This window comes from Leptodactylus fuscus, chromosome 4, assembly GCF_031893055.1.
Source record: "Leptodactylus fuscus isolate aLepFus1 chromosome 4, aLepFus1.hap2, whole genome shotgun sequence".
In the NCBI taxonomy this organism is placed as follows: domain Eukaryota; kingdom Metazoa; phylum Chordata; class Amphibia; order Anura; family Leptodactylidae; genus Leptodactylus; species Leptodactylus fuscus.
Genome location: NC_134268.1, coordinates 185,835,119 through 185,860,609, shown reverse-complemented (window position 1 = coordinate 185,860,609; position 25,491 = coordinate 185,835,119). Strand labels below are relative to the sequence as shown.

Genomic DNA, 25,491 nt, shown 5'->3' with positions numbered 1-25,491 from the left:
AAGGATAATGAACATAGTGATATCATTGCTAATAGCCAAGGACCAAAGTGACGTTGTAGTAGATGGGTTATGAACACAACATCATAACACAGGAATAATGTAAACAGGAGTGTCACAGTTTATAGAAAAACCAGAGAGACTGTCACTCTCAGAACCAAGGGCCTAGATGTGACTGCAGCTCCTGCACTACCTGTACTACGCCCCATGTTGTATGCAGGTGACTGTATTATTTATCAGACACACACGGTCCATGGTTTATAACAGTAGGACATGAGTATACTGTTTTTGATGGAGGCAGTGACTAGAGCTATATGTAAATGAGTGGATTGTTATGTTATAAGATATTTTGTAAGACAGGAGTATATTGAGCAGAAGGGAGAAGTATAAGAAGCTTCCTATATATTTTCCATCACTTTTGTAGTCATTATTGGCTTTGGCTCAAAAAACTGTAGCAAAATCTGCATAAAAAGCTGCATTCCCGCAACGTGGAGGCCTTAGCCTTAAAGAGGACCTTTCACCATATCTGGGCACAGGCAGTGTTATATACTGCCAGAAAGCTGACAGTGCGCTGAATTGAGCGCACTGTCGGCTTTTCCGATCTGTGCCCGGTGTAAAGCGCTATCGGTCCCGGTACCGTAGTGCTCTATGGTCAGAAGGGCGTTTCTGACCATTAGCCAGGAACGTCCTTCTGCCTCGCGGCGCCTATCGCGCTGTGCTGTGGAGCGGGGAGGAACTCCCCCCTCCCTCTCCTGATAATGCTCGTCTATGGACAAGCTGTGTGAGCAGAGGGAGGGGGCGTTCCTCCCCGCTCCACAGTACAGCGCAATTGGCGCCGCGAGGCAGAAGGACGTCTCTGGCTAATGGTCAGAAATGCCCTTCTGACCATAGAAGAGCTACGGTACCGGGCCGTAAGCTCTTCACACCGGGCACAGATCGGGAAAGCCGACAGTGCGCTGAATTCAGCGCACTGTCAGCTTTCCAGCAGTATATAACACTGCATGTGCCCGGATATGGTGAAAGGTCCTCTTTAAGCTACATTCAGACGACACTCACACGGCAGCATTAACTTCACTGTCAGTAAATTCGGACTGTGCACATGACTATTATTTTGACTGATAAATTATAGGACATGTCCTATTTTTGGCCGTTTTCATGGATTCCTCCATACACTGAAATGTACAGGGGATCCGTGAAAACAGCTGCCCCTCGGGTACAAGAAGGCTGTGAAATATTGAATTGGGGCCACATTATGTAACCCATGTGTTTCATTTGTAGTAGATGACACAAGAAATAGATTTTATGGTGAGTATTGCAGATTCTATTTATTACTGGATAAAATAAAAAATATACCCTTACCACCTTCCCCTCCATTCCCACTACCCATATAGGCCAAGGCCATATGTAGCGGGTCTGCAGTGGTTCTGATCCCTCAGCAAACCTACCCATGGTAGAAAGCAGCCATATTCAGCTAGTTTTCGAGCCAGGTTTTACATGTACATCTGGGCTGGTTTTCACTGTTGCGTTGCGTGCTCTATTCTATGTGACTGTATACTCCTGGAAATATCCTTAGAAGAAAGGGAGACTGAGACAGTATTGAAAATAATCCTTAAGATGAACTGCTCTGAACTGCTTGATGTGTGAATTAGACATCTGGTCTACAAGGCCAGTGGAATATTGCTTACATGCCAAACGTACAGAATATATCTGGAATATCAAACTCATTTATTGAGATTGATATTTTCACATGTAATACCCCTTAGTATTACTGTAGAACAAATGACATTTAATTGTTCAGGTTTTGGGTGCACAGTGGTAGGTATTAAGTAAGGATTGGTTCATATCTGCGTCTGTAATCCGTCTTCATGGGGACTCTGAATGAAATACCAAACGCAATTGCAAGCGCTGTGCAGTAAAAGCACACAGACCCCATAGACTATAATGGGGTCCATCTGCTGGCCACGCGCTGCTCGCACGTATCATGTGGACAGGAAGGTAGATTGTGAACTACTTTCCTGTCCACATGTTCTGTGCGGAGATCTGGCAGCAAGCACACGGACCCCATTATAGTCTATGGGGATCTGTGTACTCTTACTGCACAGCGCTTGCAATTACGTTTGGTGTTCCATTCGAGGATGTCCTCATGCAGACTCCACCAGACGGAATACCGATGCAGATGTGAACGAGCGGTAAGGCTAGGTCTACTGGGTGACCTGAATGACGGAGAGCCGGAACACTAAAACAGCGGCTACACGCGGACACTAGTAGACCCCATTGACTATTATGGTGTCCACTGTGTAGCACGCCCTTTGGCCACACTCCTGGGTAGTGGGGCGTTCGGGTAAGTATGAGTTGCCTTTTACCTTGCTTAGCGCACTGCCTCCACCCTTGTCGGTGATATTCTGGTGCTTCCGGGTTGGGGTGGTTCAGGGACCCTTCTCTTTTCAGGGAGGGCTTGCGATGCCTGAGCGCTTTTTTAATGTGGCACGTACCTACTTTTTTTTTTTTTTTTGCACATGGGTAAAAGATGGTATGATCTCGTACTTGTAAGAAAACCCCCCCAAAAAACTAGGTGCTCTCAGCAGGTACACACACAAAAATAGTGTTGCTATATTGCACACCTACTCCCTGCTCCTATGAGTTCCAAGCCTATATACTATATATTCCAATGGGCACCAGATGCTCGGGCTTAATGTGACATTGTATTATACCCGAGGCATCTAATAAATGTGTTGGGAAATTGACATCTGCGGTGTAATGTGATAAAGGAGATGACGTAACGGTTATTATCTGCTCTACACGCTGACATTCAGCCCTGTCATTGGTTGTCACATTCAGAAGGCCGAGGCTTTTATTATAAAATCTAGGGGAGGAATAAGAGATGTCCTGTTTGATTTCACATTACAATGCTTGGAAAGCTGCTCTTGGTGGTCTCTCAGGGTAAGTTGTCACTTTTTATATTTACAGCTATACACCTAGTGGCCAAATGATTATATGCACCTGCTTAATTCTACTTGGGCCCATTCCCAAACCATATAGGGTGCTGGATAGTGATGAGTGATGCCCATGATAAGGATTTTCCTATGATATAACAACCTGTCATGTCTAGTATCCAACAAGCATTTACCATCACAGGATTGCATTCAATCTATTTCGTTCTTCTGCTTCACCCTCTGAAAACTTTAACAGCTAAGCAAATATAGGGTTCTAGAATTTCATTCTCTGGTGTCTGTACTTTGGGGTCTAATACTAAGCTCACCTTCCAATTCCCTGCCAGTCTCTGCAGATACAGTTGTGACATCCTCTACTGGCATGTGGCCCTTTCAGCCACTCACTAGCCACAATAGTCATGTGTCATATCGCAGTTACAGACAGTTCCCATTTTCTATACTACCCTCTAGTGGTGGACACAGTCAGTATAGGGCCCCTGCACAGGAACAGCATAAGGGCCCCTTGATATTCCTTATCATAGAGAAACATCCTTATGTCTCTATAACAATATATTAGTAATTTAATAGCTCAAGAAGTATATACATTCTAATAGACAATAGGAAGTTGCTTTAAGGTGACATTGGGCCCCCTTACCCACTGGGTCCCCATCAGTGGCGTAACTAGGAATGGCGGGGCCCCGTGGCGAACTTTTGACATGGGGCCCCCCCGACACCAAAGATCTCGACTGAGTCCCTCCTACGCATTCCTGCGCGCTCTATTATGTCCCATAGTGGCCCCTGCACACAGTATTATGTCCCTTAGTGGCCCCTGCACACAGTATTATGTCCCTTAGTGGCCCCTGCACACAGTATTATACCCAATAGTGGCCCCCTGCACACAGTATTATGCCCCATAGTGGCCCCTGCACACAGTATTATGTCCCATAGTGGCCCCTGCACACAGTATTATGTCCCTTAGTGGCCCCTGCACACAGTATTATACCCAATAGTGGCCCCCTGCACACAGTATTATGCCCCATAGTGGCCCCTGCACACAGTATTATGTCCCATAGTGGCCCCTGCACACAGTATTATGTCCCTTAGTGGCCCCTGCACACAGTATTATACCCAATAGTGGCCCCCTGCACACAGTATTATGTCCCTTAGTGGCCCCTACAGGACTAAATACTGTCACCGCTGACCGCTATACCAGGACAAATTGTGGATAAAAAAAAAATCTGGTCCTGTGCATTACAATTTAGTAACTCCATGTGCCTCATATTAATAGCAGTTAACCCCATCATCTCCCTCACATTAACCCCTGTATGCCTCACCATAAGAGTTACTGATATGTGAGAGACATGGAGGTAATAATAAAGTATCTTCATTACTATTACCCCCATATGTCTCACATATCAGTAACTCTTATGGTGAGACAAACAGGGGTTAATGTGAGGGAGATGATGGGGTTAACTGCTATTACTATGAGGCACATGGAGTTACTAAAACACAAGTAATCCCCCCAAATGCCTGATAGTAATAAGTATAGTAACCCCAGTACGTACCTGTGTAGCTTCAGTTTCATTTTCCTGGAGCAGCTTCTTCCTCTTCTCTTCTGTGCTGGACGGCAGGGATAAGCCCCGCCTCCTCCTCTCATTGGTGGGCAGAGGACAGCAGAGAAAGGGAGGGGGGAGAGAGGGGGGGAACGTCCTGCAGCGCTGACAGGAGCCAGACCTGCAGCTCCTGTGTCTCAGCCGTTGCTGCAGCTTCGGGGCCCCCTGTTGGTGGAAAGTATTCCACCAACAGGGGGCCCCGATCATTATACTCGGGGGTCCGAAAAGACCTCCGAGAATAATGATAGCAGCGGTAGCAGCTGTCACCGGGCCCCTAATGTCCCGGGCCCTGTGGCAGCTGCTACCGCTGCTATGGTGGTAGTTACGCCACTGGTCCCCATGCCCGTGCTCATGTTGCTCCAATGGTATATTCGCTGCTGCTGTCTTCTATGAAAGGTCTGAGTACTTAGAGAAGATTTGGAAAGCTGTGTGTGTTTTGTAGAAAGCCTCTCTGGGACACTCCAACCCCAATCCTGCCTCAATCGTCTGCATCACCATAGTGTCCCTGAACGAAAGTGTCAAATGTTGGCAACTATGTGATACTAGAAGATGACCAGCAGGATAACCAGATTTCTATGCGTACATAGGTGTATGTAGGAAGTCTCCAATGATCTCTCTGCCCGGCCCTAACACAGACTCTGCAGTCCTACTCTATGTAGTATGATCCCCAGATGTGGTTTATAATATGGCCTATTTTGGCAGCCGCCCAGGGCCCAAGGATCCTGCGGGACCATGGCTGCCCAAATCTCTCACCAACTTTAACAAGTGTATGCCCATTGCAATAGGTTCACACCTGTGCTGAGGTTTCCATTCTTTGGGTCTGCTTGAGGACCCAAAAAACGGAACCCCAAAAGCGATTGCCTGGAGACCCCATAGACTATAATGGGGTCCACCGGGTTTCTGCCCAATTCTCCCCTGAAAAATGCAAAGAGAAAAGTCCTGTTTGCATGACTTTTCTCTCTGCATTTTGCAATTGGATTGGGTGATGGAATCCCAGAATGGTCAACAAACGCAGATGTGAACCCAGCCTTAGAAGTGGCCTGTAGTGGCAGCAGAATTTTACATGTACCTGTAAATACACGTGTGACTACAACTAGTCTTCCATAAATAATGGCAGTAGATCATAGTGTGGGCGGTGGTTGCCGACCCCTGGCATAGTGAGGCAGCGTGCTGCTGTTTCACAGTGTAGTCCCCCCTCCTGTACCCATTAAATATAAAATTTCCTCAGCTGCACTCATCTGGTTTTGATAGTATCCTGGGTGCATGTTATGTGCATTGCATGTGCAGTGGATAAACCCAACCTAAGGGCTAGTTCACACGTGGGCAAAGGGGAGTTTTTTGACAGCGGATTTCGCTTCAAAATCAGCCCCTTTACAATGGAGCCCTATGTGAACAGCTAGCTTTTTTTTTCCGCTAGCTTTTTTTTCCACTAGCTTTTTTTTTCTGCTAGTTATTTTTCAGCTAGCAGAAAAAAGAAGCGACATGACCTTTCTTCAGGCGTTTTCCGCCTGAAGAAAGCAATAGAAGTGAATGGGAGGCAAAAACAGTGCAGGTTTTTTTCAGCGCGTTTTTTTGCAAAAAACGCTAGCTGTTTTATGCAAAAAACCGCGCGGAAAAAACCGCTAGCGTTTTTTTTAGCCCATTCACTTCTATGGGAGGGGAAAACAGCCTGGCTTTTTTTGGAAGCGGTTTTTACAAAAAAAAGCTCCAAAAAAAGCCTGGCAATGTAAAAAAAAAGCTTCCTAATTAGGAAGCGGTTTTTTTCAGGACCAAAATAAGCCAGGAGGTTTTTACGTGTGAACGGGAATTCAGCCATTTAAAAGGCCCTGGGGTGCAGAATATCCATGTAGCCCCAGACCTATGGTAGCCCAGTAGCCCTTCAGTATAATAGCTGAGGGGACTACCGCAGTATACGTTCCAATACTTGCCAATTTGCTGGAGTTGTTCCATATTGTCAGTAACAATTTGAGGAAATTCGGCTGTTCAGGCCCAGTAGTGGATGTTTTTCAGTGGCTGCAGAGTTTGTGAGCAGAAACATATGCTATAAATCCTATTATATCTGCACACTGTTGGATTTATGGGAAAATCTGTCTATATGTTATTCTCTAGTGGTTTTTGCCTCCTGTTATAATCACGCCGTCCACAATGAGCAGAGGCCAGAGAGAGTCATGGGAGGGCAGGAAGCCATAAAAAATAGCTGGAAGTGGCAGGTAGGTATATCTATACGTGACTATGGGATTGTGACCTTCTCTCAATCAACAATGAAGTTATTCGGGAATTGATTTGTTTTCCATCATATTTTTTTATATGCTAAGCAACACCATTGGCAGTATAAGTAGGGATGAGAATCCTTTTAAGATTCAGATCTGGTTTGGTTTGTCGGTTCAGAGTTTATGACACTTTGAGGCCTCCTAGGACTGTATCTAACCCCTTTCTAGCTCTTTAGGCTAAGGCCCCACGTAGCAAAACACTTTTTTTCACAGGATTTTTCACAAAAGGTCTGTAGAGTTTTCCTCTGCAGACTTTCTATCCAGTGGCGTAACTAGGAATGGCAGGGCCCCGGGGTGAACTTTTGACATGGGGCCCCCTGACCGATGACGAACACCCCGACTGACTGTCTTCCCTCCTCACATTCCTGCACGTACTATTTTGCCCCATAGTGGCCCCTGCACGCAGTATTATACCCCATTGTGGGCACCCATTAACAATTATTATGCTCTGGGGTCTTTTCACATCCCAGAGTATACTAATCAAAGACCCGAGGGGAGGGGGGAGATCAAACATAAAAAACACTGTTATTTACCTATCCCTTGCTCCGTTGCCCTTCCCTCTGATGTCGGCCATCTTCAATGTCGTACTGTTCGTCACGTGACCCGGGGCCTGCGTCGTGACGCATAAGGATGCAGGCCCTGGTCATGTGATGTCAGGGACGTCACACAAGTAGGCCCGAAGCCTGCCCAGAGCCAGGAGAAGTACGTAAACAGGGCCCGTTATCGGCTGGAGTTACTCCAGCCAGTAATGGCCTATAAAAAAAAAAAAAAAACAACGCAGTGGTGTAGCGGCTGTCTCCGAGAAAAAGTTCCAATTTTATTATTGAATAAGTGAACAATTTTTAAGGGATAAATATACAGATAAAAAAGGCTTTAGGCTTTTGTGTCTTCTCCTGCCAGGGCTGCACTAGTTATCTTCTCCCTCCTACCAATGAGTTCCACTCCCCATTCCTTGAGTGACATCTCCAAACTTTGTCACACTTTGCCTCTCGTTAGACATGATTATCTAGAGCAAAGAGTGAAGCCCTGGCAGGAAAAAAATTTCCTCTAAAGCTAATTTGTATACAAATAAAATCCTGATTTTCATGAAAATGGGGCTGCGATGCAAAATAAGAAAGACATCTTTGGAAAGTGTAGAAGGCACCCTACAAGGTACTGTCATTAGTTTCATACCGATATCTCTCTCAGTCTGACATCTTCTCTCTCTAATCTCTTCCCACATAATTGACACCATCTCTATTTGCCTGGAATTTTATACCACCTTTGAGTCACGTGAGACCTTAGATCTATTCATACCTTATAATGAGGGTTGTTCCAAGTCTTTATGGATGAGCCCGCTTAATCCCTAAAGTCTATACTCTCTCATGCTTTCCACATGGTGGCCACCACTTTAGCCACTTCAATCTGAACTAAACTGCAAAAGGCTTGGCTTGGAACCCACATTTTTTTTTTTTTGCAAAATTTGGAACAAATCTTGTCCTGGCTCTTGGCAATACTGATCATCCACAGAGAACTAGTCACAAATCAGAAATTACTTTTCCAACCACTGGATTGGATTTTCATCAATGTAAATTCTGTTTTGTTAGAGCATATTACTTACCATATTTTATACAGGTATCCTTACAAATTGCCTATGACGACGATCCAGAATACTTTTACCATCTGTGTGGTGGGACTCTGGTCAGCAGAGATTGGGTTCTGACTGCAGCCCACTGTGTGGAATTGTGAGTAAATCAGAGAAAATCTTAAAGGAAACATCAACCATTTCACTATTTTATTGTCTAGGCCAGTGATGGCGAACCTTTTACAGACCGAGTGCCCAAACTGCAACCCAAAACCCACTAACTTATCAGAACATGCCAACAGTTTAATCTTACCAGTAAATTTTGCTCCACAGTGGTTCCCACACAGTCCTATCTGCTCCACAGTGGCCGCCACACAGTACAATCTGCTCCACAGTGGCCCCCACACAGTACAATCTGCTCCACGGTGGCCTCTACACAGTTCCATCTGTTCTAAAGATGGGTACCCACAGAGAGGGCTCTGAGTGGCACCTGTGCCATAGGTTCGCCATCATGGGTCTATGCCATGCCACTGAAATAGTCAGGAGATCATCCACACAGATCAGAGGGCTGGTTATATGAAATGATCTAGAATTATATATTTTGAGCCTTTGTCCCAGTAATTGAAGGACTTGGAATCAATATAATAAATATCAAGCACATATACAGTATATGCTGTATAGTAGGTGGAATATGGTAACTTGGGGTGGGCAAATCCCCCAAGATTCATTTTGTTTAGGGTTCAGGTGGTTCTCTGATACATTTCGGCTATCATAATATAATAGGAGGAGGCCGAGCCTTGCAGCACCAACGCTCTCTCTCAATCTCCTTGGTGACATGATTGTTCCAGGGACACCATTGAGGCCTGTGATTGGGCCTTAGCAGTGACATGGGCATGACGATGCCCCAAGGAGGCCCAAAATAGGTAAAGGAAGTATAAATGGGTTTTTTGTTGGTTTTTTTTAACCTCCCCTGGGCCACCACCTATCGTACTCAGTGGTCTTCAATGTATCTGGGCCTGTTTGGAGGCACATCTAGTGCTTATGGCCCTATAAAATGGAATTACTGTGAAGACACCACATTTGTCGCTGTATGGTGATTCCAATGCGTTTAGGGCAGAATACTACTTTTACAGTAAAGAATCCCTGTTATCTATGATTGAACTTTATTCTTCAAATGGCCTTTGTCTTATAGGAGAATTTCTATACATTATATTACATGGTTAGAATTATAACTCTTCACGGCTCATTGTGAGGACGGCTGATCTACCAGACTATAAAGAACAGGTCATGATTTCGATCTCTATTTCCTTAGCACAGGCGTTACGTACAGAGCTGCCTTCGGAGAACACAACCTTTATGAAGATGATGGCACTGAATATTTCATTGCTGTTGACAAAATTATTGTTCATGAAAACTGGGATAACACCAACATCGCCAAAGGGTAAGGTTGTATTATGAATTATTATAGAACCTTTATAATACAGATTTGGCCAGAAACACCTAGACCCCCTTGGTTCCACTTAGGCTTTATTCACATCTGTTTAGGAGGTTTTGTTAGAAGCCTCCATTGCAAATTGTTTTAAAAATTCTGGATGAAAAAGTGCTGTTGTTTATCACAGGAAGCCAACAGAACCCATTATAGTCAGTTGGATCTTTTGGGCTCCATTGGGGTTCATCACATAACTCATCCAGCCCCAGCCCATATTCTGTTTTTCTTTTCCTATAGATCCCCTTTTATGCCATAAATGCCGTATAGATGGGGGTCAAATCTTTTGACATCTGCATCTATTTTGTAGAAGGGGTATCCTAATCCATGTCTTGAGGCCACAGGAAAGGGAGAAATGGCCATTGGTCTCTACATTTACTTGTATGGCAGGCAACCCACTTGGCTATTCTTGGAAATCCAAGGGTCCACATCTATAAGACATCCTAAGTGGTCATTGATGAAATATGAACTTCACAGTAGTAGAACCAGTGAGCGGTTCTCTGGTCCCCGGTGACAGACACAATGGGGATGTGATGCCAGCCTCCTTTAAGCCCATGCCGCTGTGGTGTAGGATACAGGTGGTGCTCCGGTTCTAAGAACTAGTTGACGTGTTGGTGTAATGGTGCCTTCTTCCCAAACATATTGAGGCCTTTTGTTCTGACCTTAGGGCACCAAACTGCTGCCCCAGAGCTTTCCCACTACTCTTCCACACCGAGGAGCGGGCCTGAAGTGGTATCCATCTTCCCACCCTGGGGAGCCAGGGAAACCTATCAAGCCATTTGTTTGGACCCCACTATTCTTTTTTTATAAAATTTTTTATTTAAGAAGTTTCTTTTAGCAATAAAAAGATTCGATAACTGACCATCAAAATGACAATGTCATAGGTTATTAAACCGACATAGATATATTGCACAACCAAAAGGACAAAAAAAACACCAATAGACAAAGACAAGACAGGAAACAAGGGGAAAACAGGGATAAGGGAAGACCGGAAGAGTGCAGTGAAATACAAAGTCATGTAGGCTGGGTTGCCCAGAATGTGTCCCATAAGTTCCAATTGGGGTGAAATCGCTCCTCCTCATTATTAAGGATGGTGGTCAGGTACTCCAGAGAACACGCACTCCTGATCCTGCAGTATAGTTCCTCCAGGGATGGGGGGGGCCTGCTGGCGCCAATGTTTAGCTATCAAACATCGAGCAGGCATCAAAAGAAATAAAAAGAGGCTAAGGACTGGCTTGCGCAACTTGACAGGCGGGAGATGAAGGAGAAGCATCCTAGGAGAGAGAGGAAATCGCACCCCCAACACCCGCTGTAATAGATCCTGAACCTGGCACCAGAGAGGGATAAGGGAAGGGCAGGACCAAAATAGGTGAAAGATATGTGCGGGGCGAGCGCCACAATGCCAGCAACAATCTGAGATGGACCTGTCGAAGGAGTGGAGAAGGGCTGGAGCATGGTACCAGTGCATCAGTATTTTGAAAGAATTCTCTTCATGAACAACACAATTCGAGGACTTGAGCCCCCTATCCCAAATGAGGGACCAGTCAGCGTCTGAGATGGGATGACCCAAATAAGTTTCCCACCAGGACATGTATGGGTGTTTGGGCAAGACCTCTAGGGTGGGATCTGATAGAATGCGGTAAATGTCCGATACTAACCCCTGTGTTCCAGCACCAGCCTTGCAGAGTCGCTCAAACATTGTAGGGGTGGGCGCAACAGTCCCCTGAAACACTGAAGCTGCATAGTGGGAGATTTGGACATAAGTGAACTCGCTAGATCCAGGTAAGCCAAATCTTGACCGGAGCTCAGCGAATGGCAAGAGAGCCCGGGTCCGATAGTCAGTACTATCAGCTAGCCAAAAAAGGCCAGCTTTCAGCCACAGCCCAGCCACAGGTCCAGCGAGCCCAGGTGAAAAATGAGGGTGTAGGAGAAATGCAGTCATAGAGGAATTAGAGGAGGAAATAGGGAAACGAGTCAAACAGGTGCGCCAAACCTCTCTAGTAAGCACCATAGAGCCCAGGAGGTCAGTACCCAGGGGGTGAATATGGGGCTGACCAGATCAGTGAACTAGGGTGGTGGGAGGCCATCCACAACTTCTCAATCTCCATTCACTTAGAGTATGCATGGAGAGTAGACCAAGCCGGGATCCTACACAATTGAGCAGCCCAATAATACAGTGTCAGGTTTGGAAAAGAAAGGCCACCTCGAGATCTATGGGTCATCAAAAGCTGACGGGACAGCCTGTGTCTCTTCCCGGCCCACACATAACGAAGAAGGAAGAGTATTTTAGGCAACACAGTCATCTTAACTGCAGCAATGTGGCCGAAGAAAGACAGAGGCAAGCCCCGCCATTTGACAAGGCAGCACTGTATATGCCTATAAAGCTGTGGGAAGTTCGCCTGATACAATTGAGAGTATTACCCAGTCAAGTGAATTCCCAAATATTTCAAGGAGGAGGAGTGTATGGAAAGGAAGCCCGAAGTCCAGCCAAAACCGGAGGGGAAACACGGATAGGTTGGACCCCACTATTCTGTGGATTACTACACCAACTGCAAATCTATGCAAAACTGAATGTTCAGTGTGAACAAAGGCTGAATCCCTCCCCTGCCCATGCATGCTACTGCTCATGTAGACCAGAAGGAGTACAGGCCTCCATATACCTGTATATGTATATATGTATAGTGTTATATTCTCTACATCATCATTATTAAATGTTTATAACTTGTCTTCCTTTTCAGATTTGACATAGCTATGATACATCTAAGTGAAAATGCCTTCTATAATGGATATGTAGCAATAGGAAGGCTTGCGAGTCCCGATGACATCCTGCCTAGTACCAGCACTTGCTTTGTGACCGGATGGGGGATAACTTACGGTAACTTGAATCAGTTTGTACAGTAAAATATTTCTCATCTTGCTCAGGCTATACTTGCAGTGGGTTAGTAGCCTTGTTCTTGCCAGCAGCTAACCTGCTGTGATGTGCAGTGGGGGCATAGTAGGTGAGTTTTCTCCAAATGTCAGCCACGTCTTGGCGAAAACTGCAACCCAAAGTGACGATTCCTGGAGGTGTTCACTTGAAAGAGACTGAGCTGTAACCCTTACCCCGCATTCACACGACCATGTGTCATGGCTGAAACTCGGTCATGTGAAAGCCAAGTTAGGCCCGATTCACATCTGTGAACCAGGCCTTAGAAAAAGTGTATTGTTTTTTAAATAAAGTACAGCTCTTACAACCCCTTTAAAGGGGTATTCCCATAACTCTTGTTCTGCAGCCTGCAGGCTGTGTGCTCTCGTCACTTCCTGGTTTTCTCGGCACATTGGTGGGCGGGGTTTCACTTGCTCTGCTATGTTTGTAGTCAGTAATGAGGGATTGGTTGTAAATGCATTACCACAGTATGACGCTGATGTGGAAACTGATGTAGCAGGGCTGGATTTGAGTCAGCTTGCATTACATACAGAGGTAAAGGACTCCTTATCTCAGCCCGTATCAGCCAAATTCAATTAAACCGGCTGATAAGTGGAAAAGCTGAAGATAGACAGCTCAGAAATCTCGGAGCACTCACCTCCCCCCTATCTGAGGAGCTCTGCTGTCTGTGATAGAGACATACACAGCTCAGAGCTGCTCCCAGCACTCAGCCCCTCCCTCCCCCCTGAGAGCAGGCAGATATGTCACTTGGGAAATGAGCAGATAAGCCCAGTGGCCATAGAAACGCATGTAAACAATGAAGTGAATAAATTAAGATAGCGGCCAAACAAAGCAGTTTTGATAAAGCAATGTATTTAGGAAAAGTCTTAAATCCACATAAACTAGCAGTATAGATAGGATGCTTTTCATGGGACAACCCCTTTAATGTACTGTGAAATATAATATCTAGTCATTGACACAGTTACAGAAAGATATTTGTTGCCATTTCAGTCGGAGGGGGCATCCCACCCAAACTGCAAGAAGCTGAGCTCCCAATTGTGCCAATATCTATCTGCTCACAACCAGACTGGTGGGGCGAGGATGCAAGAGACAGTATGATCTGTGCTGGAGGCGACGGTGTGAGATCTGGCTGCAGTGTAAGTTCTAGGTGTAGGGTCTATAATAGAGAGGGAATGCCTCTTTTATCTAACAGATGAATGGCAAACATATGTATATAGGCATGTATGTAAATACACTCATTGAAAGCCCCGATGGAAATGTCAGATTGCTATAAAACTCGGCACTACAGGTGTGATCTCATTAGACACTGGGTTTTGCCACATAAAAGTGGTATAAAAAAAAAAAAAAAGCTTCTGAGAAGCTACTTTTGGGTAGTGCATGGTTCCTATTTATGAACTGCGCATGCGCTAGGAGATCGGAATAGCCGGGAACCTGCCCGATCTACACAGATCGCTAGAGTGCAATAGCGCATGCGCGAGACATGGACCTCGCGATAGCAGTGAGCTTCGGATACGAAGCCAAAGTATTTTCGCGGTCTTTTTTCACTTTAAAAAGACACTGATCAATGAGTAAACATTACTGCATGCTGTTCCAGCCGTAAGAAGTGAGGTAACCTGTCTCATTCTTTTATTTAAAATGATATTTGTATCAATTGATGTTAAAGTATCCATTTTTTGAAAATTTTGGACTATGTATGTGATCTTTATCAGCTTATTTTATTTTAGTGTATTAAGGAGGAATTTAAAAATTCTTTTAAATATGTGAAGTTTCTTTACAACGAAATGTTTTTATTGCCCTTGGAGGTTATATTTTAATATGCTAATTACTATATCTGAATGACATAGCAAAGTGTATATATATATATATGTACACATTTTTTGGGTCAAACAAATGCAGTTATTGTCGATTTTTTGTCTGTTTTTAGATCTGAAGAAGGGGTAGTTTGTATTGTTATACTCCAAAAACCCTGAAACGCGTCATCCTTTTATGAATAAAATACCTACCTTTTTAAACTAGTACTCGAGTGAGCGCGTCCACTTACCCACATTGGTACTACCAATATCTTAGTATACTTTTGGGTAGTGTACCTCTTGGTCCTGGAGCTGCCAGAGACTGCAGTCCTCACAGACCCCCCCCCCCCCCCCCCCCCGACTCACACAAATGTACTAGCACTCCATGCATAGGGAAGAGCCTCTCAGTCACCTGCCACCTTGTTCTCCTGATCACCGGGGCTTCCAGAAGTTGGACCCCCACGGATGTGACAATGATCCCCTATCCTGTGGACTACACATAGGGAGCCATAGACAAAAAATGCTTCAGAAAAGACTGTGGCGGAAATGCATAAAGTTTGGGGGGGTTTTTGCAGAAAGTCTGCAAAGCTTTCCTCTGCAGACTTTCTGCCCCTATTATACCTATAGGGAAACTTCCGGCGTTTCCGCAGGTATCATTGATATGTTGGGATTTACAAAAACGTAATGATTTTGGAATTGCAGCATTTCCGTTGCAGATTTTTTTGCGGATTGGGTTTAGTTTTTTTGGGATCTGAAGAACAGAAACCCAAGCACAGATGCTAACCTAGAGTTAAATCGAAAGACCCCTTCTGCCTGCTTTGTCAATGGGCCCATTAAAAAAAATACAGCCAAGAATCAGCGCAGTCATGTGACCATAACCATATAGATCTCATAGCTTTCTTGCATAAACAGGGAGACTCCGGTGGTCCTCTGAACTGCTATAGGAATGGCGCTTGGGAAGTTCATGGCATCGCAAGTTATGGATTGGTGCCGTTCTGCAGCACACGCCAGAAGCCAACCGTCTTTACACGAGTGTCAGCTTTCAACAAATGGATAGACGGAGTAAGTGTATGGCAGCGTATCTTAAGAATGTTTGTGTTTTGTGCAAGTTTTTCCTTGAAGTGGATTTCCCACAAGTACATAGATCTCCTACCCAAATAATAGATGATCAATATATGGTCTCTGGGGACCCAACGATCACTAGGATGGTGGTGAAGAATGGGATTATCACATAGATGTCCAGTGTGGAGTTACTGGGGACATTGTACCCCCCTCTAGTGATCAGGGAAGTCCTAGTGGAAAACCCCACTGATACATAACCTTATCCGCATATAGTACTGATTCTGGTTTTCTACATTTTTAATGTTTTCTATTTTTTACGTACAGATAATAGGAGACCAAAGATGAAGATTAAGTTTTTTAAGAATCCTTTCCAGATCTACATTTTCCTGTTAAACTATTATCTGGATTTCCTGATATGGAATTAATGTAATAAATTGCAAATATCAATGATAATATTGTTAATGAATGTCCTTTATTCCTATAGCCTGGTGATACTGAATGTAACATTGCACGTAAAACCATTGGGTTCTAGATAGATCCTGTTCAGGGGGTAAGCACAATGTGACTACAGTGTTGGCCAAAAGTATTGGAACCCCTGCAATTCTGTCAGATAATACTCATTTTCTTCCAGAAAATGATTGCTAGCACAAACTCTTTGGTATTAATATCTTCATTTATTTTGCTTGCAATGAAAAAACACAAAAGAGAATGAAAAAAAAAGTCAAATCATTGATCATTTTACACAAAACTCCAAAAACAGGCCGGACAAAAGTATTGGCACCCTCAGCCTAATACTTGGTAGCACAACCTTTAGAGAAAATAACTGCGCACAACCGCTTCCGGTAACCATCAATGAGTTTCTTTCAAGGCTCTGCTGGAATTTTAGACCATTCTTCTTTGACAAACTGCTGCAGGTCCTTGAGATGTGAAGGGGGCCTTCTCCAAACTGCCATCAGATCTCTCCACAGGTGTTCTATGGGATTCAGGTCTGGACTCATTGCTGGCCACTTTACAAGTCTCCAGTGCTTTCTCTCAAACCATTTTCTAGTGCTTTTTGAAGTGTGTTTTGGGTCATTTTCCTGCTGGAAGACCCATGACCTCTGAGGGAGACCCAGCTTTCTCACACTGGGCCCTACATTATGCTGCACAATGTGTTGGTAGTCTTCAGACTTAATAATGCCATGCACACGGTCAAGCAGTCCAGTGCCAGAGGCAGCAAAGCAACCCCAAACCATCAGGGAACCTCCGCCATGTTTGACTGTAGGGACCGTGTTCTTTTCTTTGAAGGCCTCTTTTTTTTTCCTGTAAACTCTATGTTGATTCCTTTTCCCAAAAAGCTCTACTTTTGTCTCATTTTACCAGAGAACATTCTTCCAAAACGTTTTTGGCTTTCTCAGGTAATTTTGGCAAACTCCAGCCTGGCTTTTTTATGTCTCTGGGTAAGAAGTGGGGTCTTCCTGGGTATCCTACCATACAGTCCCTTTTCATTCAGACGCTGACGGATAGTACACGTTGACACTGTTGTACCCTCGGACTGCAGGGCAGGTTGAACTTGTTTGGATGTTAGTCGAGGTTCTTTATCCACCATCCGCACAATCTTGCGTTGAAATCTCTCGTCAATTTTTCTTTTCCGTCCACATCTAGGTAGGTTAGCCACAGTGCCATGGGCTTTAAACTTCTTGATGTCACTGCGCACGGTAGACACAGGAACATTCAGGTCTTTGGAGATGGACTTGTAGCCTTGAGATTGCTCATGCTTCCTCACAATTTTGCTTCTCAAGTCATCAGACAGTTCTTTGGTCCTCTTTCTTTTCTCCATGCTCAATGTGGTACACACAAGGACACAGGACAGAGGTTGACTCAACTTTAATCCATTTCAACTGGCTGCAAGTGTGATTTAGTTATTGCCACCACCAGTTAGGTGTCTCAGATAAGTAACAGGTGCTGTTAATTACACAAATTAGAGAAGCATCACATGATTTTTCAAACAGTGCCAATACTTTTGTCCACCCCCTTTTTATGTTTGCTGTGGAATTATATCCAATTTGGCTTTTTGACAATTCTTTTTGTTTTTCCATTGAAGACAAATTAAATGAAGATAATAATACCAAAGAATTTGTGATTGCAATCATTGTCTGGAAGAAAATGAGTATTATCTGACAGAATTGTAGGGGTGCCAATACTTTTGGCCAACACTGTAGGTGTTCGTGGGGATGATGTGAAATAAATATCAGGCGGAGATTATAAGTTTAGTGGCTGTACAAGGAGGTGGATTTCTTGGTGGTTACAAATATAATGAACACTCTTTATGCTTACCGTCAGTCTGTAGAAGACACATTGGGACAGATCTATGATGACTGTGATTACACACACCAGTTTTGATAGCCCTAGAACCTTCAGATGTATCACAAGGCGCATGTCAGAAATAAGACATATATTACCTGTCATTTGCTTTTTATGCCTTGTAAGCAAAATAACTGGAAAATGGCGTCATAAATCTTGGTCATTATGGCATTGCATCATATAGGGGTCTCTACTTCAGCCATGACATGTTGGGTCTGTTCTTCTCGGCAGGGAGGCTGTTCCAGACATCTTAGAGAACTAAACACAAATCTTCTGTGGATGAAGGCTTGCTCCAATCCTTCTGTCTCTTCATATAACCCCAGACAGACTGGATGATGATGAAATCATGGCTCTGTGTGGGCCATATCATCACTTCCAGGACTGCGATGCGATTTAGAAAGGCAGACTGTTAAAATAGTGGTAGCATAAGCAAGGGCATAACTACGGGCAAACTCCATTTTCTATACAAAATGAATTACATAAAAAATATTAATAAAAACAATACATGTTTGGTATTGCCGCGTCCGTAACAACCTGTACAATAAAAGTGAAACAATATTTAACCTACTCGGTGAACATCGGGAAAAAGAAACGTAAAAAAACCACTAGAAACAAAATTTTTTGCACGTTTTGCCTTACAAAAAATGCTAAAAAAAGTGATCAAAAAGTCATACAAAACAGTACCAGCACAGGTTGTCCCGCAAAAATAAGCCCTCAACCAACTCTCTAAACCGAAAAATAAAAACATTACACATCTGAGATGGTGATGCAAAAATCATTGATTTATGTCCCCAAATGTGTTTTTGTTCTGCAGCATTACTAACGCATAAAAATATAATATAAATGAGGTATCGCCGTAACCGCACCGACCCGCAGAATAAAGATAACATGTTACTTATACTGTACACTGCATGGCAAAAAAAATGAAAAGGTAAAAAGCTATGCCAGAATTGCTGTTTTTTTTAATCCACCAAGAAAGAGTCAATAAAATGTATTCTATAAGTTGTAGGCACCCAATAATGGTGGCATTACAAAATACTTTTCATCCTGCAAACAACAAGCCCTTATATGGCCACGTCACCAGAAAATTAAGAAAAATATAGTATCTAGCAATGTAAAGACAAAAACTCCAAAAATCACCAAATCATTAGAACACAACTGGCTGCGGCAGGAAGGGAATATATAAGCTGTGTGAGCGTATATCAGGGGACACCACAGATTTAGAGCTTACAAGGGAAAAGACACCAGAAGTGACCCCCAAAGTGACCCCCAGAGTGACTCCCCCAATCATAGGAGCTACTTGGGATATATTAGGGAATTTGGTGTTTGCAATGTCCTCCGCACTGCTTATATATTCCCTCTTCACCATCCGCTGTGCATTCCCACTTGCAATACTAATACTCACTGAAATGTCTAAATTTCATCTCCATATTATTTTTATTCTTATGAAATGCTTAAAGGGTTAACAAACATCCCAAATGCTGTTGGAGAATTTTATTGTAAATCTGGAAAATCGCTGTTACACTTGTAAGCCTTGTGACGTCCAAAATAAATTACAAGACAATCAAAAGATGATGCCAATATAAAGCAGAGATATGGGAGATAATATTTATTCATGTATTTGCATGGTATGACTATCTGCCTGAAAAGCAGAGAATTTCACATTTTGAAAATTGAAATTTTTTTCAAAATTTCCATCAAATTTCCTATTTTTTTTATAAGTAAATACAAAAATATTGATCAATGTTTACCACTAACATGAAGTATAATATGTTACGAGAAATCAATCTCAAAATCACTTGTATAAATTCAAGCGTCTCAAAGTTATTACCGCATAAAGTGACACGTGTCAGTTTTGATAAAAGAGTCCTGGTCCTTAAGGCACTTTTGGGCTGTGTCCTTAAGGGGTTAAAAATAACAATTAACTTTTCGATTTTTAAAAGCCTAAAACGTTTTGCAGTACTGTACTCCTCCGACAGAAGCTGCCACGTGTAGACATACAGCAGGCTACGTCCCCTAGATGGATTATCGATACAGATTATATTCTGCTTTATCACAGAGGTAACGTACTTTTCTAAAACTGAACTTGTTAAGTCTTTGTAAGATCTTCATCTGGAAAAATAAAGTGATTTCTATTGTTATGTATCTTTATATATTCTGAGCTCACATGAAGCTTTCAACTCTACCAACAAAGGAGAAAAAAACCAAGCCCCGGCTGTTCTATTAATAACATTGAATTAACCTCATTGTTCAGGTGAAGTGTAGGAAGAAAAGAGCCACGGGGGGTTCTAGAGATGCACGTGTGAGATTAATTGGCTTGGATGCCATTGTGCGTGTCATTGCTGGAAACCTGCGCCATCGCAAGGAGATCCATATGGACTCTAAACTATGTTCAGTTATCATGACAAAAAATGGCCGACTCTGTAACACAGAAGAATAGTTGGAAAATCATTAAAAATAACATTCTACATCTAAGCCTGTGATTGCCATATTATACCGCATGTGCTCCAGCGCCGCACCTCCCATGAGGCGACCTGAAGCGACCGCTTCAGGCGGCGCTATGCCAGGGCCCCGGGGGGGCGGTATTTTTGCTTACCCAAGCCAGTCCAGGACAAGCTATCATAGCGTCACCGTCTCGGCAGCCTGGCAGGGGAAGCGAGCGGTGGATTGGGGAGGCCCTGTGGACGCAGCGCTGCTCCAGCGGCCTCCCCTCACGCTCAGGCAGAGAGCAGGTCCTCTCCCTGCCTGCTAACGCCGCTCCGCCATGCCCCCCTTCGCTCCGCCGCGCCCCCTTCACCCTGCGTCTGTCGTCCGTCTCGGGTGGCAAAAAAGGTAGGTTCACCCCTGATGTGTTCATCAAAGCAGATTTCGCTATGACTTGTACCATCTATCTAAACATTGATACAGACCCAGCGCACGCTTTCATGGCCTTCCTGCCTCTTTCCGCAGGGTAATACGTTCTGTTATACTAGAAAAAATGTTCCCGAATGGCTTAAGGAACATGACAAAGACTTTAAAGTGGTGACTTGGCCCCCAACTTTCTGAGATCTCAATCTGATTGAGTATATATTGGATTTCCTGGAAAAACAAGTATGATCCTTGGAGATCCCACCTCACAACTTTCAGGGCTTAAATTTGTAGACAATTAAAAGTTAATCAAAATCTAAATAATTGAAAATTTAGCAAAGTTTCAAACATTTTGTCTAACCATCTTAGTGTTGATAGTCATTTGTCTTGAACATTTGCCACCGGATACGACCATGACTGCAGGAACTTTCTATGGTCTGGGACTTGTCAGATACCAGCCATGATTTCCAAAGGTTCAGACGGGGTTTTTTGGTAAGGATTTTGACGCGGAATCCATTGAAATCCATGGGTGCTGGTCATTTCTTTTTTCCACGAGCGGTTTGTTCCCGCTTGTGGAAAAAGAAGTGACATGCCTTTTCATGCCGGTTCAGCCGCAGATATCTGCCTGAAGACACTCCCTCCCGACTAGGCCCTTTCATTTGGGCCCAATCCAGAGCGCTGCACTGCACCGGCATCCAGTCGCGGCTACCGTTTTTTTGGTCTGGAATCTGAGTCGGCCTCCGTGTCAATTTCCGGACACAGAAAACCCTGTCTGAATGCAGCCTTATTGTGGACAGGTTATCAGACAGGGACTCTACATGTATGGGAAGATAAGCTGGCCACAATAAAGAAACCATTCCTGGGTTCCTGACAAGTGCCACACTATAGAAAGATCCTTAGAAGGTGGAAGAGCCCTCATGAGATGTGTCCACTAAGTAACTCCACCGCTTAGCATGCATTGAAGCTGAGGTCAGCGCATGATCTGCACTTCTGGTACATGGGCAGTGACTCAGTCCTAAACTATGCAAAGTCCATACAGTATATACAGGGGTGCTCATCGTGTGGGCTGCAATGCTATTCTGTAACCCCCATCCCCACAATCAGGACAGAATGTAATGGTGGTTTTCTCCTATGTACACCTATGTAATTCTCAGTATTCTCTGAGCTATGTGAAGGAGACTAGCTGCTTTGATGTCTCCCATGCACTGCACATTTTAAGCCGATGGCTGGTCAGATAATGGAGGGGGTGTACATCTCATCCAGACTACTCAGGTGGGTGAGATGAAAAACTCCAGAAAGACTGGTTCTCAGCAGATAACTTTTGTCTGCTGGGCGTTATTTCAAGTTCTGTCTATCGGGCTGGATTTTTAGAAATGGCAGGTAGGTTGGCAGTGGGACCTGTCATTCCACCCCCCTCCAGCCCACACTTTGCGGTTGTTCCTGCAGTAACTCAGCTGCTGTGACTTCTCCTCATCAGTGAGGAAATAAGAGGTCAGCTCCAGCAGCATGACTTTCGACAGAGCTTGTCTGTTGAGCCAGCAGGAAGGTTGCACTATTGGAGCTGTCCTGGATGATGCAACTTACCATTGAGCTACTAATATAGGTGAGGTAACCTATTATATGTTCAGTTAGAGCCGAGATGGTGAACCTATGGCACGGGAGAATTTTATTGTAAATCTGGAAAATCGCTGTTACACTTGTAAGCCTTGTGACGTCCAAAATAAATTACAAGACAATCAAAAGATGATGTCAATATAAAGCAGAGATATGGTAGATAATATTTATTCATGTATTTGCGTGGTATGACTATCTGCCTGAAAAGCAGAGAATTTCACATTTTGAAAATTTAAATTTTTTTCAAAATTTCCATCAAATTTCGTATTTTTTTATAAGTAAATACAAAAATATTGATCAATGTTTACCACTAACATGAAGTACCCCTATTAATCTTAATCATTTTTAGTTCTAAATATTTTGGTGTTTGCAACAGCCATTTCAGTTTGATATATCTAATAACTGATGGACACAGTAATATTTCACTATTGAAATGAGGTTTATTGTACTAACAGAAAATGTGCAATATGCATTAAACCAAAAGTTGACCGGTGCAAAAGTATGGGCACCTCAACAGAAAAGTGACATTAATATTTAGTAGGTCCTCCTTTTGCCTCTAGTCGCTTCCTGTAGCTTTTAATCAGTTCCAGAATCCTGGATGAAGGTATTTTGGACCATTCCTCTTTACAAAACAATTCAAGTTCAGTTACGTTTGATGGTCGCCGAGCATGGACAGCCCGCTTCAAAACATCCCACAGATGTTCAATGATATTCAGGTCTGGGGACTGGGATGGCCATTCCAGAACATTGTAATTGTTCCTCTGCATGAATGCCTGAGTCGATTTGGTGCGGTGTTTTGGATCATTGTCTTGCTGAAATATCCATCCCCGGCGTAACTTCAACTTCGTCACTGATTCTTGAACATTATTCTCAAGAATCTGCTGATACTGAGTGGAATCCATGCGACCCTCAACTTTAACAAGATTCCCGGTGCCGGCATTGGCCAAACAGCCCCAAAGCATGATGGAACCTCCACCAAATTTTACAGTGGGTAGCAAGTGTTTTTCTTGGAATGCTGTTTTTTTTGGACGCCATGCATAACGCCTTTTTGTATGACCAAACAACTCAATCTTTGTTTTATCAGTCCACAGGACCTTCTTCCAAAATGAAGCTGGCTTGTCCAAATGTGCTTTTGCATACCTCAGGTGACTCTGTTTGTGGCGTGCTTGCAGAAACGGCTTCTTTCTCATCACTCTCCCATACAGCTTCTCCTTGTGCAAAGTGCGCTGTATAGTTGACCGATGCACAGTGACACCATCTGCAGCAAGATGATGCTGCAGCTCTTTGGAGGTGGTCTGTGGGTTGTCCTTGACTGTTCTCACCATTCTTCTTCTCTGCCTTTCCTATATTTTTCTTGGCCTGCCACTTCTGGGCTTAACAAGAACGGTCTCTGTGGTCTTCCATTTCCTTACTATGTTCCTCACAGTGGAAACTGACAGGTTAAATCTCTGAGACAACTTTTTGTATCCTTCCCCTGAACAACTATGTTGAACAATCTTTGTTTTCAGATCATTTGAGAGCGGGCTGTCCATGCTCGGCGACCATCAAACTTAACTGAACTTGAATTGTTTTGTAAAGAGGAATGGTCCAAAATACCTTCATCCAGAACCCAGGAACTGATTAAAAGCTACAGGAAGCGACTAGAAGCAAAAGGAGGAGCTACTAAATATTAATGTCACTTTTCTGTTGAGGTGCCTATACTTTTGCATCGGTCAACTTTTGGTTTAATGCATATTGCACATTTTCTGTTAGTACAATAAACCTCATTTCAATCCTGAAATATTACTGTGTCCATCAGTTATTAGATATATCAGACTGACATGGCTGCTGCAAACACCAAAATATTTACAACTAAAAATGATTAAGATTAATAGGGGGGCACAAACTTTTTCATAGGACTATATCCTGTAAGCAGTGCTGCATGTCGTGATTATGCAATACATAATATCTACCACTAGATGGCACAAGTGACCTATTATATCTTGTTTGACCTCTTGTAACTTTTCGTACAGTGTATCCGTGCTCACATCTCATTCAGATCAGCTGCAATGTTCCAGGAAGTCTTCTTTGTCACTGCTTATAAATTTAGTCAAACTGAAAGGCTTAGTCGAAAAACACATCTGCTATTACTTACAGGATTTCTATTACAAAACATCTCTTTTTTTCCCCTCTTATCCCTCCAGTGATCACAAATCTTTAAGGAGAAGTTGGGTGTGTCTATATGGGGGAAAAAAATAATACAGGAAAAAGTTGGCGTATGTCCAGGGCCTTGCCAGAGTAACAGGATCAGCAAATATACTTTGTTTCTATAGTGACTGTCCAAGTAAAACAAAATAGTTGTCATCATTCTGCCGGCGATAATAGACGGAGAGTATTGTAAGGGGAGGATTTATTTATTATGCTTGCTTATATAGCGGTATTATATTCCTCTCCGCTTTACAGATGTTGTCAGTCACTGTCCCATATAGGGCTCACAATCTACATTCCCTATCAGTATGTTTTTGGAGTGTGGGAGGAAACCGGAATACCCAGAGGAAACCCACACAAACCCAGGGAGAACATACAGACTCCTTGAAGATATTGTCCTTGGCTAGATGCTTATTACATTTATGCTACACTTAAAGGGGTTCCCTGATTAGTTTAAGTTGCCCCCTAACCACAATAACATGAAATAACAGGCATATCCCTTTAAAAATAATTGGTGAATTGCTTAAAGGGGTTTTCCCATTTCCCTGTATCACTAGTTTGCCTGTTGTCTCTTCTCATTTCCTGTATTGTTCCACAAGCTGGTGGGCGGCTTTGATGGTTTGATGGCCAGGACACTATAAAGTACCTCACTAGATATAGACGTTGCCTTGAAAGATTATTACTAGATATCTAATATAAATGCAGATGAAATAATATGCACAGTAAATGTATATTACATTACACAGGTTTGTATACTTACCATGCTTCTAGAGAACGGACTTGTTGTTATCTTTGTGGTTACATAGAGAGATATAAACACTGTCTGAGCCTTTATGAGCAAACTGTAATTAACTGAACTGAT

The 25,491-nt window shown here is 43.4% G+C and overlaps 1 protein-coding gene across 1 annotated transcript; it reads left to right on the top strand.

The window, feature by feature from the left end:
* The first annotated feature begins 2,903 nt into the window (after window positions 1–2,903).
* LOC142199917 (chymotrypsin-like elastase family member 1) lies at window positions 2,904–16,033 on the top strand. Its single transcript, XM_075269845.1, has 8 exons — window positions 2,904–2,937; window positions 6,650–6,750; window positions 8,425–8,534; window positions 9,687–9,815; window positions 12,599–12,735; window positions 13,777–13,922; window positions 15,489–15,638; window positions 15,963–16,033. Exons 1-8 carry the CDS (start codon window positions 2,904–2,906, stop codon window positions 15,981–15,983), a joined length of 828 nt encoding a protein of 275 aa, XP_075125946.1. The 3' UTR covers window positions 15,984–16,033.
* Window positions 16,034–25,491: the final 9,458 nt, after the last annotated feature.

Coding starts and splice junctions, on each gene's coding strand:
- LOC142199917 (XM_075269845.1), top strand. CDS start 2,904: ATGCTTGGAAAGCTGCTCTTGGTGGTCTCTCAGG. Junction 8,535..9,686: donor GCAGCCCACTGTGTGGAATT/GTGAGTAAATCA, acceptor CTATTTCCTTAG/CACAGGCGTTACGTACAGAG. Junction 12,736..13,776: donor CGGATGGGGGATAACTTACG/GTAACTTGAATC, acceptor TTGCCATTTCAG/TCGGAGGGGGCATCCCACCC.